This window comes from Ambystoma mexicanum, chromosome 1p, assembly GCF_040938575.1.
Source record: "Ambystoma mexicanum isolate Mex_15411 chromosome 1p, UKY_AmexF1_1, whole genome shotgun sequence".
NCBI classification, from domain to species: domain Eukaryota; kingdom Metazoa; phylum Chordata; class Amphibia; order Caudata; family Ambystomatidae; genus Ambystoma; species Ambystoma mexicanum.
In genome coordinates, this window is record NC_090921.1 from 1068783373 (window position 1) to 1068802135 (window position 18763).

Sequence of the window (18763 nt, forward strand, 5' to 3'; positions counted from 1 at the left end):
CCGTGTGGTTGGGTGAAAGAGGTAGTTGAATTGATAGGGATTCACCAGAAGGGATTTGAGCGTCTTGGATGACTTTAATGTCAAAGGTATTTCTGAATATGAGGGCGAGTCCGCCTCCCTTCGTTTGAGTGGTGTTTCTATCGGATCTAGTGATGGCATAGTCATTAGGTATGGCGAGGGCCAGAGATGGGCCGGATGCAGCATTAAGCCAAGTTTCTGTGACTGCAAGGAGATCAAGATTTTCATAAGTTATAAAGTCAGCAATGTCGAGAGCATGGGCAGGAAGAGACCATAGCACATTTCTGAGAATTCTCCCTAACCGGGATGGTTCAAACTGTGGCTGGTCTCGAGATTTGTTAAGCCCACCAGTTCCAGGGAGGAAGTCATCCCTTCTTCCCTGTCCCACAGAAGAAAGGGCTGGAGGTGGCTGCAAACGTCCTTCTTCGGAATGTTAATTCCAATGGTCTACTCTCGCTCCAGCATCAAGACCCTCGCCTTTTATGCAGGAAACCAGTAAATCCGCATGCATGCAACATTCAATCTTTGGGTGGTGGCCTTTGCAAGGCGAAAGCCAGACACCCAGTTAGAACTGGATCGAAGCAGGCACACTTGAGGACAAAGACCTGAGGAGTTTCAGTGCCTTCCTATCTTCCTGTCCTCCCAGGCACACTGCCGGCTCCGGGCGGGCCTCCGATGGGGGCCTGCCGAAGACCAAGGCGGGAGCAGGACTTCCACCCAGTTTAGCAGAGGAAGGCTCAAGAAAAGGGCAAGCCATTGTGAGTTGACGGAAAAAGACTATCTATTTTAGGACAATGGTAACCCATGTGTCCTTTACCGCAGCTGTGATGGGAGCAGTGAGGAGAGGAAGATAAGGTGTACCGTCAGCACTCACATAAGGTGGGATGTGCTGATCCACAAAAGAAAAGTATAGGCAGTATAAAATGTATCTACCTATCCTGGTAACTTGAAGTTAGCACAAGATAACAAAGTAAAACCAAAGAGGGAAGCCCATGGAGCTTCCAGCAAGACTGCACAGAAAGTGCTACGTGCTGCAATAATAAAATCCAGATGCCACAGAAAGACGCAGGAAAGCAGACTCCATCAAGGAAAGCCAAAAAAAGGGTTTCCAGAGTCACAGAAAAAGAATGAGTGAGGAAAAAGCTTCCCACTCACTCAAGAGATTTTAGATACAATACATTAGTCCAGCAAAATGTGCTCGGGACTGACTAAGTGGGGAGAATTGCACACAAAATGAAAATTCTACCTAATCGCCATCTCGAATAAAATTACTAAAGGTAGCTTTTATTAAACTCAGTTGTTGCTCAAACAGCCTCTGCATTTACTCATAGGGCCTCATTAGAATTACGGCGGTTCGGGGAAAAACTGCTGTAATGTAGTGGTAACTCCATTACGACTGCATTACCACCGCATAATTGCACAGCCATACTATAACTGTGGTGGTGAGGTGGAGAAAAACCTGCAGCAACATACTGAAGCTAGTTCCTCTGCTTTATTGCTACAAACCGGATAAATCAGCAAAATGACTGCTGGTGGGAATGCCGCCGAAATTCCCATTGAGTCCTATGGACTCCATAAATGGGGACCAACACTGCCATAACACCACTAATCCAGCAGTAATTCTGCCGAACCAAGTGCCGGTAATGGTAGTTCGTTTGGCGGTATTCTGGTGGATTTTCCACCGGAACACCGCCAAACTTGTAATGAGGGCCATATCCAGGTCTGAAATGTGCCTAAGGGATGGAGTTATGAACCTGAAAGGAGCCACCTGGACTGAATTCGGTACTCAAAGCTGAAGTCTGGGAAGGATAGGATTGCAAAATGATGGTGATATACATGTGTAGGTTTTTTGAGAAGCTGCAGAGTGTTCCGTTGATTGTTCCTTCCCAGTATAGAGAAATAATTCAGTGACTTTGAATGCACAACGTAGAATTTGTTTGCAAGGATGAGCTAATGTTCTCTTTTACTCTGTGCTCACTGTCCTCTTCTGGCATACCAGTTTTTCCTGTTACTGTAATTGGCTGTATCATTTTTATTGAATTACTTTCTTTTGCTTTCTGTCTTGTTGCTGACACCAACAGCTCTTCTATTTATGTGCTGAAGTCTGCCAGCAGATGAGCCTCAAAGATGCTCGGATATTGGGGAAAGAGGTTTCCAGTATTTTCCTGGACAAGAATGCGGTGAGAGCAACTTTTGTTTATGGCAGAGCATGTACATTTGGTGATTGAAGTCTTACTCAATCCTTTATTAAAATGTGCACACACTCACGTTTCTGGCCTGATTTACAACAAGCAAACTCAGTGGTACAGAGAAAAAGGAAACATTCGCTGGATATGAGGTAGATAATATATAAGCCCATTTATAAGCTACACACCAAACCTCTCCCTGCAGCCTTTAATTTAGAATTAATGGAGGAGCAGAAGCTGTCTGGGCATCTTCTTGCTTGGGATCCACTGTTTTAGCTTCAGTGATTCTAAGCATACGTTGATTATGAGCTGCTTAGAAATCCATCCAAAGTAGATCATAGATCAGGATTGTAGAAATTAGGAGTGTATGTTCTATAGTATTTGAAAAAGGGAATATTTCCCTGAGGGCAGTTTCATGAAGATGAATGGATATTACAGCATACACCGTATGCTGTAAAAGGCGAATTGAACTTTAAAGGTGGAAAACCTCGTTTTATTGCTTTTTCCTTCCTGGCATTGCGAGCTGACAAGGGGCTCTTGCCGTGGACATCTCGCTTCCTGGAGGAGGCGGAGCTGTCTCAAGACGCGTGACAAGCCACGTGACCCACCTGCCCATCTTAAGCTGGGCCATCCACCCTTGCGGCGTTAAGCCCGACAGGAGACAAGCCCACCGGCTGTTGTGCGGCTGTTTGGCGCGCTGGGGCCGCCTCACAAAGGTAAACGGAGTCCGGTAGAGTTTATGGAGTCCGTGGATTCCGGGATTCTCTTCTTGGTTTCCCTTCGGCCTCCCCTGCTCCCCGCACATATTGTTTGCTGCAGAGGCTACAATGCGAACAAACGCTACAGCGGCCCAGGCGAAAGGCAAGTCTATGAGCGCCGCTATAAAGACTCGAGCCCAAAGGAAGCGTGCGCGTGAGTCTGCCTGTAACGACTCTGAACGCTCATGGCTCTCGGCGGAATCCTCGGAGGCGCCCCGCACACCTGTCCCGGTCCCTGCTGCTGCTGAATGCGTACAGTTCATGAATGAAGCGGAGCGTCCGATGCAGTCAATCGTGAACTTGACCCCCACACACAACAACGATGAAACTACAGTAAGTGTTTGTGTGTCTGCTAGCTCGCAAGTAAATTCAGACTTTCCTATACATGTCGGGCACACGAGAGGGTCCGTTGAGGGTGGGTGTCCGGAGTCCGTGGCCGAGCCATCTGTAACACAGTACACTATTGACACTGTTATCGTCCAGCCTAGTCCATCCCAAATGGACACCCTCCATGACTCCCCATCCTGCTCCCCGTGTCAAAGTAAATGTGATGAGCCATCTGATAAGTGTGACAGCCCATATGAAGCACAGAAAATCCCGATAGTGATGTCTAATTCGGCTTCAACATGTGGTTCTGCTGTACTTCCAACTTGTGCCGCACCACATGACAGTAGTACAATGCAACATGTCTGTGGTATTGCGCAATTGCCTTTCTGTTGGCCTATTGGTGTAACGTCTGATGTTCAGGTTCTTCAAAAGAGCCCAGGTGCACGTGAGGCAGTTTGTGCTCTAATGCAAAAAGAAACAGGTAGCGATCTCCGCGTATAAGATTCTACAGTGCACACGAAAAGCTGCTACCGTCGCCGGCGACGTCATTGAACACAATGCCCGATGTTGGGCCCTCTGACACAGCGTTCACATTCGATGAAGTGGATAAACCAGCTCAAAATCTAGAGTCAGAATCTTCTTCTCGTGGTTCCTTAGCAAATGCTGAGTGGGAGAGGTTGTCGGTTCTGCAAGAAAAAGACCCTAACAACCGAAGAAATTCCTTGGAAGTTGTGAATAAATTGTTAATGGACCTCAAGCATTTGAATAAAAGCAGATCGAACAACTCGGCATTAAAAAACTCTATGCCGGGTGCTACAGCCCTTGTGGGGGCGTCCACTATTTCTGTGGCCGGGGCGCACCCATCTGCACAGCGGGATAAAAGTCCTCCGCAGAGCTTTTCTATGGCCAAGGTGAATCAAAGAAGAAACAGACGCTCGAGTTTCTCTCCGAGCATTCAATGCTCACAGAAGAATCTTGCTACAGCAAAAAGAGCTGACCCCATTACACCGCAAAATGGTAGTGTCGAATTCGTACCAACGTATGGATGGACCTTCAACCGTGGGCTCTCATTCTGACGCTACGTCAGATTCATTTTCATCGGACTCCTCATTAATGGAGCGTCCTTTTCCAAAAATCAGACGCCTTCCGTTGAGTAAAAGGTGATCTACAGGCCTCCCAACGGATAGCACTGGCAGTAAACGCCCATTACCAAGCATGCAAGAGCTTCGGACGCTTATGTCATCAACTTCAATTGCTCTAGCGCCATTTTTGAAAATGTATGAACACATAAACGACAACATGAAAGATTTAACAGCTTTAATTTTTGGTATGAATACGAAGATTGTTGAACTGGAGAACTCTCAAACGATTTTAATGAACACATCTCTGTATACTGATAAACAAGTGGAACTGGCGTTAGGTGTATTAACAGACAGTAACAAAAACGCTTTTTTAGATAGAAAATTATTGGCTGAAGTGGCAAAAGAGGCTTTACACCTTTTCCAACAAAAAATCGATAAGCCTGGCTATATTGGAATTCCTGAAGATAGAGGAGTACTAAACTCTCAAACTCCAAACAACCCTGTAGCTTGTTCATCTGTTCAGGTTCCTCTAGCCACATGTGCCCAGATTGCAGAGGCCACTGCTATTGAATCGAAGAGAAGTCTAGATAAGTTGGCCTGTAATGAAAAAGTGACTGTAGAAGTTGGTCAGGATCAATTCTCGTTGTTGCCGGCTCTATGCCCTTTAGGTTCGCAAACGGCTGAGTTTGCCCCCTCCTCCATTGATCCAATTCCACCCCTATCGACCAATTTTCAGGCCATTATTGCGGAAACTCAAGCTGCAGCGAATTTGGTTCTTCAGGACCCCCAATTGGCTGCCTCTTCTAATCAAAATCTTGTTCCTGATCCCACTAAAGAAGTGTCCAATGCTGTACAAAAACATGGAAATAACGCTGCTGCTGCAGTCTTCGACATTTTCAAGCATCCCACGAGTGGCCCCATTACAGGTCCGAAAGCTGGAATCTGTAGAGGCAACGAAGCCAAAAAATCAAAAAACTTGCCAATGGAAAAAAAGGAACCGAGGTAATGATTCTAGGAAATTTCTGCGTAACATAAAAACGGTGAATGTAAATGTTAATAAAACAATTTTAAAAGGGATAAAGGATGCACCGGAACCTCTGTTAAATGCTGCTTCTAGCGACCTGGACACGGCCGCTGAACCAACAATCAACTTATGTGACATAGCTGAGGACTTGCTAAACATTTCTGTATATGAAGATGCAGTAGCTGAGGACGTGGCGGGGGCTGCTGAGCTTGACACTCTACCGGCTAGCCCACTTGATGCATCCAAGCAGACTGGCAACACAGCCGGTCCTTTGAGTGCAGCCTGTCCTCAAATGATTAACCAGCTTGACACTGGATCAAATCCGACTGGCCATAATTCCACTCATTCACAAGTGCCAGCCTCGAAATCTACCAGATTTGTATCCCTATGCGAGATAATTGGGCCATCTACTATTTCCACAGATGACACCGACATCTGGTCGAAATCCTTCATGACGCTAGAGGAGAAACGTCGCAAGACGTGTGACCTATTTAACAACGGTCAATTCAAGACGGAAGATCCAGAGGCACAAGCTCCCTCTGCCCCTTGTATCAACCTGCCATCTTTGATAGTCGCCATGAATGACTCATTAGGCTCTAACTCCAGGGGTACTCTGCCTAAGTCGCTGCAACCTAAGGCCATTGGGGTTGCGCAAAGAAATCTATCATTGAAAAAGCAAACAACAAATGAACCCCTTAAGAGCAAACATTGGACGAATGAGCCTTCTCGCCACCCAGTACTTTTAGAACGTATCGACTCTGCTGATGACTTGATAATGAATCAGCATAATGTTTTACGGCTTTGTCATCTGGTACCGAGCCTACGGGCTATAGAATCTGACGACATAAAAATTGTAGAATTTTTTGAGGAAAGTAAAAATGATGCAGTTATTCTACATGTTCAGTCTAAACTGATAGCCGATACACTGCTCCAAGCTGGACCGGTCCTAATGTCCCTGGGCTTTGATATTTCCTTAGCCCCAAAACGGATCCCAGAAGAAGCATTGAATAAAGCTGCGAACTCGTTGGAGGTTGGAAGAGATTACAAAAACCCTTCAGCTCGTTCATGTGAGAGGGTTACTGTAGCTTCTCATCTAAGATCTTTCCCCCTGGCACAGAAGACCAGTAAGCCCACGAACGAGACATCTAGCCAAAATAACATCAAGATTACAATCACAGGAGCAAGTCAAGCACATCACACCGAAGATCTGCTAGGGTCTGATACGCTGCCGAGGGTACAAGGGAATGAGTGGGCTTGGGTTGCTGAAACTTTAAACAATATCATGCCATGCTAACGCCAGGTCCCCAAGCACCCTAATAGCGACAAAACCCTTACTTTGGGCTCCTGGAACACAAGGGGCTTTAGTCATCTGTTTAATACCACCTGGGCTGATGATTTGGACCTTATCTGTCTACAGGAGACATGGCTACGTGAAAAACCCATTTTGGAAGGTTTCGAAATTGCCTATACACCAGCCCTCAAACAGACTAGGGGAGACCGATGTCAGGCCTTCTGCTAGCCGTCAGGATTAATTCAGGTCTTCGGATCCTGAACTCAATTGACATTTCTCCATATATTCAAGTGACCACGGTCGGGGTGGGAAGCATGGCTGCTGGCGCAACAACCAACATCTGCATCTTTAATCTTTACTGGAACCATGCGGCCAGTGGAGCCATAAACTTCATAGACGAAGTCACCAAGTCTTTGGACGAGCAGTTGGAAGCCTGCCCCCCAATTGACCTGATAGTCTGTGGAGATCTCAATATCGACTGTTTTGATCATCAGGACACATCGGATCACAAGAAGACTTCCAACAACTTAGAATCACATTTGGCAACCCAATGGTCTCTGGAAATGGAGTTACGTGACTTGATGATGCTGAACGGCCAAACGTTAGGCGACATTCCTGCTGCCCACACATGGAGACGAGGCGACCTAAGTTCAATCTTGGATTACATCATTGTATCCAGTGGGATTCATATGAGAACGACCAGCCTGTCTGTCCAAACAATGCAGCATAGTGATCATGACATGGTGGTATTGACATTTGCGGCATTTGACAAAAGGCCCCAAGATCGCTGGGGCTTTTCAACTAGAACAGGAGTCGGTAGGATTCGCCTAAACCTAGATCATACTGAGACAGGCAATATCTTGAGAGGTCTTCAGACTTCTGAAATTACGGAGTACAGCCACCTCCTAACCCAATACCAAGAACGCAAGAATCACATGGGCAACAGTCTCTTCTTTCCAAAGCACAAATTTGATCTTGAGGTGCAACAACGGAAACGCCTCTTACGTTGGCAGATAAGATTGGCCCACAAACAAACACCTACTGTTGCAAATGGGCTTGTAAGAAATTTCAAACAAAGCTACAAGAACTGGCTCAAGTCCCATAAAGCTATTATGCTGCAGAATGACGCGGAGCTGATGCTATCAAAAATGAAGAGCTCTAATGCTGTTGAATACTGGAGATTGATAAACAACAACTTTGCTCCTCAACATGCTCTCCAGGCAAACCTGGTCTCTGAGTCTGAGTGGGTATCCTTTTATGCCAACCTTTTTTGTAACAACAATGAGGTTGTTGACTGGAGTCCTCCAGCGTTGCCATATTGGGACTTGGTTTTTGATTATGAGCAGATATTGAGAGTCATTGGGAACATGCACAACTCAAGAGCCCCCGGACCTGATGGCTTAACGAACTTTACGCTTAAACTCCAACCTGAACTATGGACTACCTTTTGTGAGTTACTGTTCAAAAGAATTGTCAACAACTGCAAGACCCCTTTGTCTTGGAAATCAGCAGTGATCATACCTATTTTCAAAAAAGGCGATCGTCGTAATCCCAAGAATTATAGACCAATTGCACTACTCGATGTATTGGGTAAGGTCTATGCCACTCTCCTCCAACAAAAACTGACGGAGTGGTTAACAAAGTGCAATCAGATGGACACTAGACAAACTGGATTCGTCAAAGGCTTGGGTTGCGGTATTAACCTTTTAATACTAAACTTATTGAAAATGGAAGCTTTGCGATCTAATTCCAAGATTTATCTCGCCTTGGTGGACTTGTCTCAGGCGTTCGACAGTATTAACAGAGAATTACTGTGGTCTAAATTGACCAAATGGAATTGCCCTGCAAGTCTGCTGGCCGCCATTCATGAACTACATACGAACACGACCATTAGAGTCCGCCTAGATCAAAAGGGTAATCTATCTGTACCCATCGACACCTCCCGAGGTGTCAAACAAGGTTGCCTGCTCGCGGCAACTATATTTAACTTGTACATATCCGATATCAAGGACGTATTTAGTGGCCTACGCACTTTCCCGCCAAAACTCCATGACTCTCATGTGGACTATTTAGTCTATGCAGACGATATCATTCTGATAGACTCTACTCCCATAGGTCTACAGCGCAAACTAAATGCCGTGGAAAAATACCTAATAGATAACGGGTTGGTTATCAACAGAGGGAAATGCGAAATAATGGTCCTTGAAAGACTGCAAGGATCCAATCTGAACCGGCATAAATTCAAATGGTACGTGAACAAAGAACCCATTAGACGCATCTTTAACACCAGTTACTTAGGAATGCAACTAAGTGCCAGCAGAAATGACGCTCCCTGGGTGAACTCAGTCAAGAAAAAATGCCGTCAATTGGCGTGCCAAGCAGTCATAATTAACAAAAAATTTGGGAAATTTACTCTAAAACCGACGTTAACCTTCTTTCAGCAGAAGGTGGTACCGTCTCTGATTTATGCTGGCGAAAACGCCTTTGGTGGTGGGTTTGAAGTGTGGAATTCTTTAGAAAACATCTTCTGGACCAGGGTTCTCCATCTCCCTAAAGGCACCTCCACTGTTTGTATTAGATACGAACTTGGCTACATATCCATGCAAGCAAGAGTCGCTTGGAATCTTCTAAGCATTTTTAGGAAAGTAAACTCTAACACCGTATTGCCTCAGATGAAGATTTTACATAGCCTACAGTTCGCCAAAGCACCTACAATTGCATTTCAATGGAACAAGATATGCTATGATGTGCTTAGCTCGTACAATATTACGATACAACTGCTGCTTGAAAACCCAGATGCTGCAAAACTAAAGCTTTGGAGAAATGACTGGATCCAGACTTGTGACAAAAGAGCTAATTCTAAGTCCATGCGTGAAGTGCCGGCCGAGGCAAGAGCATACGGATATGTACCTCCATACTTAGCTTGCTTCCCGGACCAGTGGGCTCGGGCCGCCCACCTTCAGTTTAGGCTGAATGCTATGACAACTAAAGAACGTCTTTGCTATTGGTCTCAATCTCCGGACTCGGACCTTGTGTGTCGATTCTGTTCCTCCACAAAGGAAACACTTAAACATCTAATCATAATGTGCCCCGAGTTTGAGACTGAGAGAGTTAACATCTTCAGCCCAGTAACAATGAATTTTCAGTGCCTCACTCGTGATGACTGGTGGAGAGCTCTGTTTGATGGGTCAAACAGAGTGTTGTTATATGCTTTGGTTTCTTTCCTTCGTGTTATAAAAGATCGTCTACACGATATCTCGGTGGACCTGATCGCTGGGATGTCGTGAGGTCTGCACCCGAGACTATGTTATGGGAAATAGACGAAGGGAGGAGGCCTTGTATTGATTTGAGATGAATGTATACATTTTAGCTTGGTTTTTCTTTTCCTTCTTTTTTTTTTTTTTTTAAAGGTTTGTAATATAACCAATAAAAAAAAAAAAAAAAAATACTAAAAGTAGTGTGTGGATGTGTGATTGGCGTCAGATTTCAAACAGACCCATGTTGCATTTTGTTTTCGTTGCCCAGGAGTACTTTAAATTTCTCTTACAAAGCAAACTTCAGACTTGCAATTCGAGATGCCAAGACTAGTGTCCAAGAGTGATGTGATCCAGAATATACTCTGCGAGGCAAATGTGAAAGCAGACAAACTGGTTGAATGGGCAAAGATGTGTCCGGTAAAAGTCTGGCACCCCTTTGTGTTCAATGTTCTGGAGACGTGAGTATTTGTGAAATGCACAGGTGGTCAGGCTACTATGAAATATATATATATTTCGAATGGATTGTATCCTCCCACCTATTCCTCATCTTATGATATTATAATATCGTCAGCTTTGCTGCTTCAGAAAGATTTTTCTCAGTAGAGGGTGTTGTATGCAATGCCGTTGCGTCAATGTCGTAGTCCGTATAAATAGTGCATGCAGCACCCGTTGGCTTCAGTTCCGTTTTTCCGAAAGCTTTCGCTTCAAGTGTTTAACGGCACGCTTAAGTTTTCTTCATAGAATATGTCTTAATCGACTCTATCGCCTGCAATGTCTGGATTTAAGGAATGCTACGACTGCGGGTTGAAGAAGTCCATTAGCGATTCACACCGCGCCTGCCTGTGGTGTGTGGGTTCCGGGCACCGTACTGATGACTGCGGGGTCCTGTCGGGCCATGACGGAAACATCTCTCAGGGAGCTCAGAGGTAAACTGGCGGTGGGGAGGGCAGGTTTGAAGTCTTCTTCGAAGAAAGGTAAAAAGTCTGGTGAGTCTAGAGACTCCTCCCGGCATAAGAAATCGAAGAGGTCCCGACAGTCTTGGTCTTCCACCTCAAAGAAGGCGAAGAAGCGACGCCATAGGTCTTCCTCTTCATCCGATTCCTCTACTGAGGTAATCCGATGCCCAACAACATCTGATTCCCCTAGAAAATGGGATGCATTTAAATTAGCAATGATGCAGATTTTTGAGAATGTGGCCTCGACCCCCTTGAAAGAATCGCGCAAAAGCCATGCCCCTATCTCTCCTTCAGACGACTCGGGGAAGTCGAAGGATACTACTTCGGAGCAGAGTATTGTTCCGGCAAAACGTCGAAAGTTCTCGACCCGACAAGTCGTCTGTCATCGTCTCGGGACTGAGTCCTTCTTCGATACCTTCGAAGAAACGCAAGTCATCGAAGAACTCAACGTCTTTGTCAGCTCCATCAGAGTCAAAAATCTCTACGTCGAAGCCGAATAAGCTGGCGCCATTTCTGAAGCCGTCTTCGACACCGTCGACGGCTGCTTTGACCTTTGTCGAGGTCTTTGCCCATTCCGGACAAGTTTTACAAACCTATTCCGAAGAAAGACTTTAAGTCTAGGTCCTCAATATTTGAGGAGGAACAGCCCTCTGAAGAGGATTCCCCTCCTTTTGGGTTGCAATTTGGCACTTGGAATGCTCCAGAAGAACTCATTAATGAGGGGTCCAAAATGAGAGACCGTTATGATTCTCTCCAGTTGGCTAATGTTCTTGACGCCTCGCCAGAGCTGGAATTTGCCAGGCCTGACCCTTCTGACCATGCAGATTCCACCTATAGAAATCTCATGAATAGGGTCACTGAGTATATGGGCTGGGGCAGGGCTTCTCCTACCTATGTACAGGATAATATGACTGATATCCTGGACCAAGGTCCTCGGAAGGACCCAATTTTGTCTTTCCACAAAGCCCTTCAGAGGAAGCCCCAGAATCTGGACCTGCTGTTAACAGGAACTTTTCTAAGAAGTACAGGCCTTCCAGCAGCGATCCAGAATACCTGACGAAACACCCCACACCTGAGAGCTTGGTAGTTCAGGCCACCACATCAACCAGGCAATCTGCTTATCACTCTATCCCCCCAGATAGAGATGACAAGAGGGTAGATACCTAGGCACACACGATCTTCATATCAGGCAGCATGACCTTGAAATCTACCGTCACCTGTACTCTCTCAAGATTATCTTATACCCTGTGGGACCGTATTGCCATGGCAGCTGATCACATCCCGGAAGGTGAAGAAAGAGACAGCTTCCTGGCTATAGTTAAGGATTTTAAGGAGGCAATGGGAAAATGTATCCAGTCAGGATTGGATACTGCTGACAGCTTCAGCAGATCCATGGCTGTTAGCACCGTACTGCTCAGGTTTGCGTGGTGGAGGAAGTCTGGGTTTGCACCGGATGTGCAAGCCAGACTGCTCAACATGCCCTTTGATGGCTCGAGGTTGTTTGGCAGCAAGGCGGATTAGAGTCTGGAGAAGCTGCAGACCTCCAAGGCGGCAGCTAAATCCCTTAGCGCCTCCATTCTACAACCACAACAACAACCCCATGGGTGGAATTGGTAGAAGAAGAGGACAGACCGGACAAAGGGGACAAAGAAGATTCCCTCGTGGTGGATGAGGAAGAGGTGCCAAATCAGCCCCAGCAGCGGCTTCTTTACCGTCAGCCGCCACTGTAGCTGCCTCTAAGCCACTCTGAGGCCTTGTCCCACAAGACCCTGGTGGGAGGCAGAATTTCTCAGTATTTGAACTAATGGTGGGGCATTGCTTGGGCGCTGGAACCAGTAGCCCAGGGTTACTGCCTTCCTTTTCAAAAAAGGCTTGAAGATCATCCACCAGGGTCCAACTATGTCAAAATTCCAGATTGGCTCCTTGTGCAGGAAATTTTAACCCAGCTAGAGAAAGGTGCAATAGAAAATGTACCTTTAAAGGAGAGGAGCAAGGGTTGGTATTCCCCCTACTTTCTCATCCCAAAGAAGGACAGAAGATTGGATTTAAGAAACTTGAACAAGTTCCTCAGGAAGGACAAGTTCAAGATAGTTACCCTTTCTCAGATCCTTCAGGCTCTCCAACTCCAAGACTGGTTGGTATCATTGGGCCTTCGGGATGCTTACTTTCATGTGCCAATCCATCTTGAGCACAGAAACTACCTGAGGTTTGCGGTTGGCGATTCATATCAGTTTGAGTTGTGCCCTTCGGGCTGACCTCCGCCCTGAGGGTTTTTACCAAGTTGATGGCAGTAATGGCAGCAAGTCTCATGAAAGGGGGGATTCACGTCTACCCCTACCTGGACGATTGGCTGAACAGGGCTCGTTTACCCGAACAAGCCCAGGAACATCTCAGTATCACCTGCCACTCCCTTCACAGACTGGGATTCTCCCACAATTACAAGAAGTCGCATATGATACCATTCCAAAGACTCCATTTAATCGGAGCAGTCCTGGATACTTCCTCTGGGAAAGCCTCGCCACCCGGGGTGAGAGCTCAACACATTCAGCAGATGGTAAAAAAAATTCCAGAATGCCCAACATCTTCCAGCCTTTGATTTTCTGAGGTTGCTTGGTCTCATGGCATCCTGCATTTTTCTGGTGCCAGAGGCCCAGTTGAGAATGAAATCCCTTCAATGTGCTCTCAGGACTTGGTGGTCCCATTTCTCGGGGAATATGTCAGACCAACTGCAAGTTCTGAGTAGAGTTTATCAGGACCTTCTATGGTGGGTTTGCAAAGATAACATTCTCAAGGGAGAATCATTTTGGCAACCATGGCCGGCGATAACGGTAGTGACGGACACCTCACTCCCGGGGTGGGGAGCCCACACCAACAAACTGACAATCAGTGGTCATTGTCTCCATCGGAGTCCAAACTACATATCAACCTGTTGGAGCTGAGGGCAATCAGGTAGCACTGAAGTCCTTTTTGCCATCTGTACGGGGAAAGAACGTCCTGATAATGATGGACAACACAGAGGCATTTACTACCTCATCAAGAGAGGAGGTGTAGGGTTACTACCAATGTGCAGAGAGGCAATGCAGCTCTGGTTCTGGGCAATACAAGAAGGAATCTCTGTATCAGCAGTTCACCTAGCCAGAGAGCAGAACACAGCGGCGGACGCTCTGAGCAGGCAGAGCACAGTATCCCATGAGTGGGAACTAGCTCAGGAAGTCCTTTAAGAGATCTTCACCCTTTGGGGAACCCCTCAAGTGGAACTGTTCGTGACCCGTGACAACCGGAAGTGCGAACTGTTTTGCTCCAGGGAATTTTCCCCAAGAGGAGCTCTAGGGGATGCGTTCGTAGTGGATTGGGAACTTCTACTTCTGTACGCGTTTCCTCCAGTCTGTCATTCCTCACATGATCAGGAGTTTGAGAAAGTCAGGGAAATCCATGATCCTAATTGCTCCGGATTGGGCCAGGTGAATGTGGTACCTGGACCTTCTGGACATGTCCATCTGCCCTCCCATACGTCTTCCACAAAAAGAGGATCTTCTCTCGCAAGAGGAAGGTTGGGTTCTCCTTCCATAGGTGAAAACACTCTGCATTCACGCATGGTTTCTGAGAGGCCGAGATACAAGGATTGGGAATTCCTGGGTGACGTAATGGAGATTTTGCTTTTGGCCTGTAGGCCAGCAACCAAATCCTTGTACCGGTGTCGTTGGAATAAATTTAGTAACTAGTGCAAGGATAAGAATGTGGATCCATTCCAATGTGGCACACCTATGGTGCTTTCTTTCCTGTTGCATTTAGCCAATCTGGGGCTCTAGATTGTAATCATAAAAGGATACCTGGAAGCGCTTTCCATTTTAAGCGCTCCTCTGAAGAGGTCTCCCATTTCAAAAATGTGTACCCTCCAGTCTCATTTCATGTACCTCTTTTGGGACTTAAACCTTTTGTTAAAATTCTGATGTATCCCATTCGAGCCTTTACATTCATGTTCTTTAAGGCTCCTGACATTGAAAACAGTCCTACTTATCGCTATAACATCTGCCCACAGGGTGAGTTGCCGGCTCTTTCCTGCAAGCCTCCTCATACTATTTTCTATAAAGATAAGTCATCCTCAGGGTAAAACCATCATTCCTACCGAAGGTAGTCTCTGACTTTCATCTGTCGCAGAAGATAACGCTACCAACTTTCTACCCTCCTCCGCATCCAGGCAAAGAGGAAGAGAAGCTGTATAGGCTAGACCCGAAAAGGGCTCTAAGCTTTTACATTTCAATAATGGCTACATTTGGCCAGGATTATCAACTTTTTATTGGGTATATCAGTCCGAAATTGGGCCTGGCGGCAACCAAGCAAACTATATTCAGGTGGATCCTACTGGCTATTGGAGAATGTTATAGACTTGCGGGTAAGGACCCCCGGGAAGGGTTAAGAGCTCATTCCACAAGGGGCCTGGCAACCTCTGCGGCTCTCCAAAAGGGGTGTCCCAATAAATGACATCGGTTTAGGCGGCCGCTTGGTCGTTCATTGACACATTTGTCAAACACTACCGTTTGGATTCTTCTTCCACTCTTTTTGCTAAGGCTGTTCTTCATTTGGCCCATGATTAAATTGATTGATTGATTGATACTCCCACCTCCAATACTTTATCGCTGCTTTGGGAGTCTATCATAAGACGAGGAATGCATGGGAGGACACAATCCATTGGAAGAACAAGTTACTTACCCCTGGTAACCTTCTTTCGATTGGATGTTTCTCCCACGTATTCCTCATCACCCCTCCCAGCCTACGCCGACGTACAATTTACATGCATCACACACTGCGCTTTCTGAGAGTTTACGGTCTTTGGTTTGCCTGGTTAATTCCTCGAAAAAGGGAAACGGAACTGAGTCCAACAGGCGCTTCATGCTCTATTTATACTGACGATGACATTGACGCTCGTCAGAGACCCTCGAGGGACATCGACGAAACGGCATCGCCAACATTACCATCTGCTGAGAATTTATTTTCTGAAGCAGCAAAGCTGACGAGATATAATATAAGATGAGGAATACGTGGGAGGAACATCCAAACGAAAGTGCTCTTCTGAGGCTTGTGGGAATCTGCTTAGATCACATACTATGCATAGGCCGATATCTAGTGGTAGCTGCGGAGTATTAGAATTTTTGTTTTCGAAACTCGAAAAGGGACGTTGGCAGGGCGTGCCAGTAATACTATCCCTAGTGTGACGCCTAATGTACCAATGGTCCTTCATGCGTTGAGGTCCGTCCCTCAGATTGTTTTTTCTGCATCATAGTTCTGTCCTTTCGATATCCGTTTACCGCAAGATCTTCGGCGACAACTTCAATGACAAGTTTCAATGGTCGACGACAGCAACCCGTCTCGATCCTTTGTCTACGGCCTCTGAAGGCCCCACCGGGCCTAAGCCCTGTGGGGGGAGGTTCATATTCTAGTCTCGTTGAGGCTGCCACACCCATACATCATGGAAAACACACATTTTAAATGTTGCCCTTCCTATAATAGGAAGTTTCCCTGGAAAGGCTTGCACCGGGTGTGCAATCTTTGTTTTCCCAGGGATCATGCAGAGGGACTGCAAGACCAAACGCTACGCCCACCACGCCATGCAGGCTGAGGCCGCCATGGACGTTGAGGGAACCGACACCGGCGGCTCAAGCACTAACAAGTCTCATCACACCAAGCCCACCCCCCACGGCTGAAAGTCGACCACGCCACCAACCGATAGGCCGCACGCAGCATCAGGGGCGGTGGGAGAGGTCTGAACTTTCTCCGTCCTCTGGGCCTTCGCGGTCACCACACAAGCAGCCCCCGAAACAGACAGTAAAGTCCCTTTCTGACAATGCGTCTAAACCTACAATACTCAGGCGGCTAAGACCAGCCGTCGAAAGACGCATCAGCGGCCTCCAAAAAAAGCACAAAGAGCTAAAAAAGGAGTGAGTTAATCATAAAGCACATTCCTGATACGCTATTAAAGGCCCGGACATTGAAAAACCATAAGTCTTTGACGTCCCAGGATAAAAAGGTTCAAGGTACCAACACTAGGGATTACTCTACCCCCGAGGGAACTCTTTCAGGGGCTAGGCACCTTAAGAAAACCCCTGTCCCAGAGCCCCCACCTACACCTGCTACTCCTGCTCCCTCTGTAGTATAAAGCTCCTCACAGTGGACCACAGAGCAATTTGATAAAGATATGGGGAGGATGTCCTCTTTTATTAATTTGTTTGATGACTACCCTGATGTCCACAGAGCGGGGCAGCAGCCACTGAGAGCGGGGCAGCAGTCATTCAGCCAGCCGCCAAAAGAGCCCACCTAGACACCATGCAGGCTACCATCTCGCATCAGGACCTATGGCATGATACTTATTACCATACCTCACAAGGCTCACACAGACCCAGAGGACGAAGGGGACACAGTGGACTTGGACCAATATTATGATGACGTATACGTCGTCCAGTCCCCAGATCACACTGACCTACCGGTGGCCGACTCCATGGTTGACAACCAGTTACAATATAATGACCTGCTCTAAAAGGCGACCGAGCATTTCAAAATATACCTGAAAGAAGCCCAGGTCGACAAAGACTTTGTGGAGGACAACCTTGGGGACAAATAAATCAGCAACCCAATGTATGCTCCTGTTACAATCGGTACAGAGACTCACCCAACCCTCTCTGCTTACACCCAATTTAAAACTGGCAATCAACCCGTGCATCAAGAAGATGTTCAGACATGCCCCCTAAGACCTTTTATACATTAGGAGGCAGTTAAAGCCTGACTCTTTAGGAAAGAGGGCAGGATCCCCCCTAGACTCTTCCGAAGCCCCTCCTGATGGTAAAACAAATCTACACCCTGGGCAGGAAGGTAGCTTCCTCGGCAGCCTACCAAGCAAGGATAGCTAATAACACATTGTTATTAGCCAGTTATAATTGTCACAAGTGGGATACAATCACTCAACAGATACTCAGTCCCAGAGCCCCTCAAAACCCAGCTCTTATTAACCACCCCAGAGGGGAAAAAGTAGCCAACTGCATCCTCAAAAACATGGACGCAGCGGACAATGCAGGGAAAATGGTGGCAGAAGGCACACTGATAATCATTCCTCAAACTAGAAACCCAGCCAACCCTCCTAAACATGCCCATTGAACCCAACACTTTGTTTGGCAAAGCAGTGGAGGATGCTCTCAAAAGCACGAAAGAGGAATGATGCCCTCAAATCCCTTGGGCAGCTCACCAACAAACCCTTGTGGCAAAGAGGAAGCTCTAATCCTCGCCGTTTCAGAGGACAAAACTCCCAATGGGCCTCAAATTAGAATCAAGGTGGCCAAGATTCGTCCTGGGGATCATCACAAGGGCAGTGCTTACAACAGGGTTTTCAAAGAGGCCAAAGAAGGTCTTGAAATAGGGGCAGATCCTCCTCCTCAAGAGGGGGCTCAACCCCCCTAAGCAATGACCACCCGCTACAGGTTCTCTCCCATGTCACTCCACTAGGAGATCGTATTTCACACTTAACACACGCATGGGAGGTGCTCACTTCGGACAAGTGGGTTCTTTCCACTGTGATGGGAGGATATTGCATTGAACTGATCCAAATGCCAACCAACTACCCACCAAGAAAAGGTAGTCTTCACAGGAAGAACATATCCTGTTGGAAGAGGTGAAGGTGCTGCTTCTAAAGGACACCATAGAATTCATTCCTGCAAAACAGGTAAGCAAGGGTATTTATTCAATATACTTCCTTGTGTCGAAAAAAGACTTAATGCGCCCTGTCCTAGACCTGCGTCCAGTAAACAACTATCTCAAGCCACAAAAATTCTGCATGACAACGCTACAGGAGGTTATCCCACTGCTAAAGCAGAGAGAC

General features: G+C 46.6%; 1 protein-coding gene across 3 annotated transcripts in view; it reads left to right on the forward strand.

Annotated features, from left to right (window-relative positions):
* ARHGEF11 (Rho guanine nucleotide exchange factor 11) overlaps nucleotides 1-18763 on the forward strand; it is a 1841770-nt gene that overhangs the window by 835557 nt on the left and 987450 nt on the right. For all 3 annotated transcript variants that reach the window (XM_069604553.1, XM_069604546.1, XM_069604551.1), the window contains exon 14: nucleotides 2100-2198. In XM_069604553.1, the coding sequence (XP_069460654.1) occupies nucleotides 2100-2198 (99 nt within the window). The remainder of the gene's footprint in view (nucleotides 1-2099; nucleotides 2199-18763) is intronic.